The sequence below is a fragment of the Montipora foliosa genome, chromosome 3, assembly GCF_036669935.1.
Source record: "Montipora foliosa isolate CH-2021 chromosome 3, ASM3666993v2, whole genome shotgun sequence".
Lineage (NCBI taxonomy): Eukaryota > Metazoa > Cnidaria > Anthozoa > Scleractinia > Acroporidae > Montipora > Montipora foliosa.
The window spans coordinates 51,413,158-51,420,657 of NC_090871.1; the positions used below are offsets into that span (position 1 = coordinate 51,413,158).

The 7,500-nt window shown below is 39.4% G+C and overlaps 2 protein-coding genes across 3 annotated transcripts in view; one reads left to right on the forward strand and one right to left on the reverse strand.

Moving 5' to 3' along the window:
• The window catches only part of LOC137997617 (COP9 signalosome complex subunit 7b-like), a 13,681-nt gene extending 9,158 nt beyond the window's left edge, over positions 1 to 4,523 (reverse strand). Inside the window, exons 1-6 of one of the 2 annotated variants that reach the window (XM_068843704.1) lie at positions 4,476 to 4,523; positions 4,037 to 4,161; positions 2,755 to 2,952; positions 1,450 to 1,525; positions 1,245 to 1,333; positions 1 to 27 (exon numbers count right to left, since the gene is read on the reverse strand). The exon at positions 1 to 27 is cut by the window's left edge and continues 33 nt beyond it. In XM_068843704.1, the coding sequence (XP_068699805.1) occupies positions 1 to 27; positions 1,245 to 1,333; positions 1,450 to 1,525; positions 2,755 to 2,928 (366 nt within the window). In that variant the 5' untranslated portion in view covers positions 2,929 to 2,952; positions 4,037 to 4,161; positions 4,476 to 4,523. Of the gene's footprint in view, positions 28 to 1,244; positions 1,334 to 1,449; positions 1,526 to 2,754; positions 2,953 to 4,036; positions 4,167 to 4,475 lie in introns of those variants that run through there. The other variant, XM_068843705.1, reaches the window with a different exon arrangement.
• A 2,152-nt stretch (positions 4,524 to 6,675) lies between these two features.
• LOC137997618 (ubiquitin-conjugating enzyme E2 J2-like) overlaps positions 6,676 to 7,500 on the forward strand; it is an 11,068-nt gene continuing 10,243 nt past the window's right edge. Inside the window, exons 1-2 of the mRNA XM_068843706.1 lie at positions 6,676 to 6,873; positions 6,987 to 7,027. Coding sequence (XP_068699807.1) covers positions 6,749 to 6,873; positions 6,987 to 7,027 — 166 coding nt within the window. The 5' untranslated portion in view covers positions 6,676 to 6,748. The remainder of the gene's footprint in view (positions 6,874 to 6,986; positions 7,028 to 7,500) is intronic.

Here is a 7,500-nt window from a genome sequence, read left to right on the forward strand (position 1 = left end):
TCGTAATAACACACTGTAAGGAATGAACTAAGAAAACAACAAAACAAAGAGGTCAGCATTGGACCTAACATCCTCTTAAGGCCTGTCTAAATGGTTACATTTGACCAACTTTCGTTCAGCAAAAGTTGAACGGATGTTGGGCAAATGTTGAACGCAAAAACAAAGTTGTGCAAAGGCCGTTCTTGCAAAACGGTTCCAACATTGCGCCAACAAAATAACCAACACTCTCATGAAATTTGATTGCGAGGTACTAAGAATTAGAAACCAGTCTCTCTTGTCCAGATAAACTATGCCATATTGACTAGTCTGTGGACTGATGTGAGCATGCGTGCGGTTTACTATCGTTGAACAGAGTGTTCAAGCGGCTTCAACACAATTCAACATTTTCGAGAACAGAGGAAAAGTTAAATCGATGTTGAATCAAAGTTTAACCGATTTAAACTTGATTCAACACGCTTTCGACAGGCTTTCAACATTTTCAACGCTTTCAACCATGTTGGATGACCTCTTCAAATGCACCGAACATTTGGTTCAACAAAGTGTTGATTTGCAAGTGGAAGTATATGCTGAAACCATTTAAACAGGCCTTTACTCTTCAAAATTGGCTTATGTGTACTTTTTAACCCATTGACCACTCAGATGCCCTGGGACACCTCCAGTTGCTATGTAAAAAATCATCTGGCATTAGAGTAATATCTGACAGGTGAAGTCTCCCTCTCAGGGGTAAGTGGGTTAACACTGGTACCACTAGTTTATAAAATGCTACAAAAAATACTGGAAACTCCAACATAAATGACAAATTACCTGAGTCCACAGGTTTTTATCTAAAAATTATCTTTGATACATTTTCTTCACTAATTTAAAAATTAAAAACGTCCTATAAAAATGTAAAGTCTGTTTACGAGCCAAGTGGCCCATCAGAGCCAGAGCTTATCCCGGTTTCTGTGGCATGAAGCGACTGGGAGTATTTTTTTTACTCCCCTCTGGATGGGATGCCAGTCCATCGCAGGGTTACCCCCAGCATTTCGCCGGTACCCACTTATTCACCTGGGTGGAGAGAGGCACCGTGGGAGTAAAGTGTCTTGCCCAAGAACACAACACAATGTCCCCGGCCAGGACCCGAACCAGGACCACTCAATCCGGAGTCGAACACACTAACCATGAGGCCACTGCGCCTCCCTAAAAACTTCCACATAGAAGTAAAGTATTTCCATTTTTCAATACAGACGCGCAAAATAATTTACCTTTGATTTGGCTGCTAAGGAGACTATTGTTAAATGACGTAATTTCTTAAGTTGCGGAGGAGTAAGGGCAGGTAAGGAACTGACATTTGCTGCAAAAAATACAGATTAATGCCATTATGACTTAATTATGACTGAACACACCATTTTAATGCCTGTATATAGACAAAAAAGACATTTGAAGTTTCCAAGATTTAACAATTCTCACCTTTATATTCTGCAAAAGTTCCCAAAGCAAATATGTTTAGAAGATTCCAATGGGCTGAATTTTCTGACTTTTCTAGCTGAAAATGGAATATTCAAAAATAAAGTGCTATTTTCGTTTTGAAGTAAAGTTAAGGAAAAGTGAATTGCCCAAGTGGAGGATGAGGTGTTTAGGAATTCTAGAATAATTAAGGAGGAGGAAATTGGAATCACCCAAGGCTGATTGCACTAGCTGAGGACAACAAAAACTGAGGCAAAATAAATTGATTTTAATTATTTTGTACATGTAATTTTAGATAAATTAAAAGCACAAGGAACCCAAATTTACTATTATTTTTATAATTTAGTTATTTATTTACTCATTTATTTAACTTCAACCAGGAAAAATCGTTGGAGATAGTAACCAACTTTATATCACTGGACAATATCAAATGTGCATTATGGCGTGATCGCTACAGTTTCTTGAAGAATTGTTTCAAAAGTTCCCACAGATTCTTTACGGATCTGTAGGCTACATGAATTTCTTTAAAGGTACATTTTCAGCAAATAAGTTTCAAGAAAGTGAGCACAATGCACAATAAAGCTACACTCATATCAACACTGAGAAAGTTGTAACAGATAATGGCTGGCACAGCGAAAGTAAGCTTCTTGGATCTCTTAGATTGTACCAGCCATAAGTCCTTATCTTTTGTCAATGATCAAAAGGATCGTAGTCTCTGAGGTCACGAACAAAACATGTACTTGTACATCTGTACATGATGCTGCAGAAATTGTAGCTGCAAGAAGGCAACAAGAGAACTTATGACAAACAGACATTGGAACCATGGTTTGGTGGTGCAGTAAGGGCAAGACTTACTAGCAGGTGTCCGTATACAAATGCCACACCTTAATAGGCTCTATGCACATGTGAAACAGTCACCACCCATGGCTGTCATCATTTGTAACTAGCTGCAGCCAGCAATTTTGGTCTGGTTATGAAGTTACAATATTGACATTTTGTGGCTGGATTTGGAATAGATCTGCATCCTTGAATTACATGTCATGACATTCTTTGGCTTATCATACAACCTTTCTATCATCTACAAAATGCCACTCCCTTTCCTTTGCTAGCAGATGCTTACAAAGGACTCTTACTATGTCGTGACAGCCAAAACCAATGTATCATTCATTAGTTTTGTTTGTTTTAATAATATCCATTGCACAACATCTGTAATGAGTCCCTAGAGATTTTTGGTCACTAGGTTGCAAGTCAAGGATTCCACACTTTATTTACAAATTGAAAAAGGAAGCATGCTTCTTCTGCCAGTACCTCTTTAACAGATGGCATCTCCATAAGTTCTCCAAATACATACACTCCAGGAGCTTCCAGAGCCTGCTGTATAAGAGCAACCACGCCAGCTCCTCTTGCAGACTTTGCCAACAGTACATATTGCTCCAAGTTATTGCTGTGACTAAAGCCGGCCTTCACTTCTTTCTCTGCCATTTCACTCTCTCAAGGTGCTCTGTACTAAACAAATGTGCATATCTTAAAATTGCCTTAATTTGTGTAGGTAATCAGACAACTTAGAGTTCAATTTGGAAATAATTTGCATGAGTGGGTTTTACAAAAAAGTATCAAAATTGCAATTTGAGCTTTTTGAAAAACACAAAATTGCAAAGTTTTGAACGAGGAAAGTTGTATGATTACTTTCAACAATATACGTAACAAAATTACAGAGCAAGTTCTGGTTCGGAAGTGACACACGCCACAAGTTCAAGTTCAAGTTTCATGCAACCAATGCAAAAGATTTGATTGGTTCTTACCAAACTCTATTGTTTATTTGCCAATCAAAAGTGAGAATTCTGCGAGTACTTTGCACGGAATTAACTCTTTTTTGCACTGTGTTTACAAAAGCAGCTCCGCTCTCAGCCAATCAGAATTGGAAAAGAAATTAAGTGAGTGGTAGAAAGAGAGAAAGAAGCCTTCTGTAAGGAGAAGAAAGAAACAGGAGCAGTGTGGTTACTGTATAAATAAAAAGCTACAAGTTTTAGTCTGGTCACTGCAACAGTTTTGAAACAAAGTTCCTTATGAAGTGCCTCTGAAATAAAAAAATAAAGTTCTAAAGCTTATCTGAAAGTCTTTTTGAACAAAAGAAATACGCAACCCCCATTGCTATCTGTATGACAAATTATTGTTGGAATCCAATAAGTTCTATTTTTATTTTGTCCTCTTTTTAAGCAAATGCAGTCAAATGTGAATATTGGTGCCAAAATTGACAAGGGTATTCTGCAGTAACCACAAACTTGAAATTACTTTGTAATACCTGTAAGTGGGACCCATTCCATTTCAAGTGCAACAAAGCGAAAATTGTCATCATTTAACGCTTACGAGTTATTGGCCGGTGAAAATAAGACTTTTTTCTAAAGTTGTCACATTTGAAAAGCGAAACGTTTGCAAACTGATATCTTCCCTTCACACTGGTTTGATTTACATCATACATTTGACACAAAGGAATGGCAAAATTAATGCCCCAAACCATCACATTAAAAGGCTCCATCTTGTACACTATTCACAGACATAATGGGCCATTTCCTTTAGAACACAGTAATACCTTGTTGGCCTCGAGGAAGAAGTATTCACTCACAATTGCCCAGCTCGTGTAGAAGAGTTTTCTGCAGTATTCTCCGCTCACGATCACCCGGCATAAACGTAGATTTCCAGCCAAGTTTAATCTCCCTTAAGTATGAATAAAGAAAGAAAGCAATGAAGAAACGTTGAATCTAAATCATAGTCTCCTTCCGAGGTAAAAACAGCTGAATGAAGTTGTAAGTCTTCTCATTTTCTGTAACTTAATTATAAAGTTAGGCTTCCTAGAGTCAGGACAGGAAGACATATACGAAAAAAGCTGCTTTAAAAACACCATTTCACATTTCTTCCTTCCAGTATGTTTTCTACAACAGGCAGAGATATAACTTTGAAATTATTTTGTAAACATAACCACTTCATCCCTAAGACAGGCTAAGTTTAAAACATTTTCGCGAGTATTTTACCTTAATTTGTCTTGTAATCCACCATGGTTGATCATTAGTACCCAGACTGTTCGCAGAAAAGATGCCACAGGTTCACCAGGGTAATAGAACCACGTACCCGTTTCTCGAAAGTCCCGAAATTTCGGGTGTCAAAATGCCGTTTGTATCTCAAGAACGGAGACGATTTAAGTCGTCAAACGTCACAGACACGTTTCTTTTAGTTTGCTTAAAAGAATGTTAAAAGATCTGCTTTTCAAAATAAGCGGTTGGAATTTTCACAAATGGCTTTTCGGGCCCAGAAAGTTTTCGGGACTTTCGAGGAACGCGCCCCAGTTTTCTGTTTTTGGACCTTTGTCGTTACCGCGAAAGGTCCATTTCCGATTCTGAAATGTAAAAACAACCCTGAACAGTCCTAAACTGATTTTTATCGTGCCTCAGAATTGCTTTTAGGGCAGCGGAGTCAGCATTGTTGAGATTGGCATTGGCACCAAGGGGTACGTGGCTCGATAGGCCCTCTACTTTCCGTACCTTTTTCGGGTATCACAATAGGCCATTTCCGAGTTCATGTCTGCCTCCTTATCAAAGCGAGTATAAATGCGATGTTTTTGTGATGGTAATTAGTTGTACTTTACATCTGAATGAAAACTAAGTTTCATAACAGAAACTTCGCACTTAGACTCGACCCTTTGAACCTTGAGAACGGACTGGACCAGCCAGTATTACAGCGGTTCTCAGTCAGACGCGCCCCTCAACGACTTTTTTTCATTTTTCGAAACTAAATTTGGGTGGACGTCACTCAAATGTTTCCATGACAATAGTCCTGTTCACTTGGCAGTCGATTTCGCCATGGAAATATTTGATTGACGTGCACCCAAATTTAGCGTCGACAGGAGACCATTGCCGGGAGCCTGCAACTGCGATACACCTACTGGGTCTATGGAACGGCCGTAGTCATGGGCTCCTGGTTTCAAAAAATGAAAAAAAAAAAAAAAATTCGTTGAGGGGCGCGTGAGACTGTTAACCGCTGTAAAACAAGTGGATCACAGTGTTGGATTCGAGGTTTGCTGAACTTTCGGCCAGAAACAGGCCGCTCGTTAGGGTTGAGGTTTTTGTTCTCCTAATCTTTTGCAAAACGTTTCCCCCTCTTACTCTCACTAGGGGGATCCTTGTTTTTCCAGTTTCAGTTTCAGTGATGTAAAGCACGGGCTTTACTAGTGCAGCCTTCGAACTCTCTTATGGAAGTGTTTACGATATGCACCCGCAACATGGCAGCACCGGATAAAGTTCCCAAGCAAGACTTATAACTTTTTTTTGTTCTCATTCCTTCGTAAGCCAAAGGCCCTTGAGTAGGACCGAATGTCTTCCATACTTAGCATACTTATTACTCACTACATTCCTACAGACATCTATTTTAACACTACCTTTTCCGTAAAGAAAAACAAAGACAGTTCCGGTTCGGTGACGCTATGACGTCAAGTTCGTTTCTTGTGATTGGTCATCGGGCTCTTGCTGGAGTCTCCTTCGCGGGAAGTTCTATCTAGAAATAAATCGGTTTGTGAAAACGCTGTGAAAGGAATATAAGGCTGTTGTTCGTTCCTAGTCATGGGCTAGGGCTTTTGCACAACCCTTTACATCAGTTATGTCTAGGATCACTAAGTCCCAAAGACTTCATTAATGACTTATGTTTTATCTTCCTCTATTGCATCCAAAATACCGTAAAATTCCGAAAATAGGCCCCGGGGCTTATATTTTTCAAAGGCCTTTTCGAGGGGCTTATTTTTGGAGAGGCTTATCTATGGAGGGAAATTTGCGTTTCCAAATCGATTGGGCTAGCCTTATAGTTGGAAGTAAATTAACCGTTTCTGCTTTGTTTTACTTTGTATTTTAGGGCAATTTTCCAAGTACAAGGGGCGATTTAATGAAGGGCTTTCAGTGCGTTACCACTTTGGGGAGATTATATTTGCAGTGGCTTATACAAGGAGAAGCTTATTTTTGGAATTTTACGGTAGGTAACATCCCTTCAGTTCACAGAAAAAAAAGTCAGCATCATCTCCCCTTGTTGCAAACTTCTGACAGTCCCGAAATTTTGGTCTGCGTTCCCTGAGCTGCGATCCTCTTGGCCAGCGCCAAGGATTGATGCGAATATTTTGGCCAGCGCCGTCGCCAGCGCCAGATTGATCCGTGGCGCGCAGCTCTGGGAACGAGAATGCTTCTGTGTCCTTCTGGGTAATAGAATAGCAAGGTAGTAGACGTCCTCCATTTCCTGTCACGATATCGACGTTCTTCTTGTTTGTATGGCCTCCCACAAACGAGTACATACAACGGCAGCGTCAAGATTACGGCAGGATTATTTGCGAATTGTAAAAGATCCTGTTCCGTACATAACAGCGCTCCCATTGCCTTCAAATATTCTGGAATGGTTTGTAGCAATTTTTCATCTTTTCATATTTCCAGTTGAACGTTTCATGTTTTTATGTTAGCATTTTCTCCTAATCTTCTTTTTACTGGGATATTATGTCATTCTCGTGGCAGGCATTACGTTGTACGTGGGCCAGAAAATACGCCATATACAGGTTAGAAACAATTCTTGAGCAAACATAATTTATTATTTGTACATGTACAAGAGATAGCTATTTTCGGATGCGGTCTCATCCGTTTTTACAATCTGGATTTTAATTTCAAAGCTATCTAGCCAATAGTGGTCATTCCCTTCCACTCATTGTAATGTCTCGGAGTGGATGATGTAGACGTACCCGTATGAGAGTTTTCTCGCAAGAAGTATTGTTCTTGTAAGATTCTTTTGCTATCAACAAATACAGAATGTCTGAATCTAAATTTCAGTGCTATCTAGCCGATAGTGGTTATTACCTTTCATCCATTTTAATTATTCTAAGTGGATGATGCAGACACACTTGTGTAAGACTTCTCTCAGAAGAACTGTGATTCTTGTGAAGATTGTTTTCTTATCAACAAAAAATGTACATGTAGATTCTCAGGCAGGCTCTCTTAAACTGTGGTGCTGCGTAGGTGGGGAAGTAGTATACAA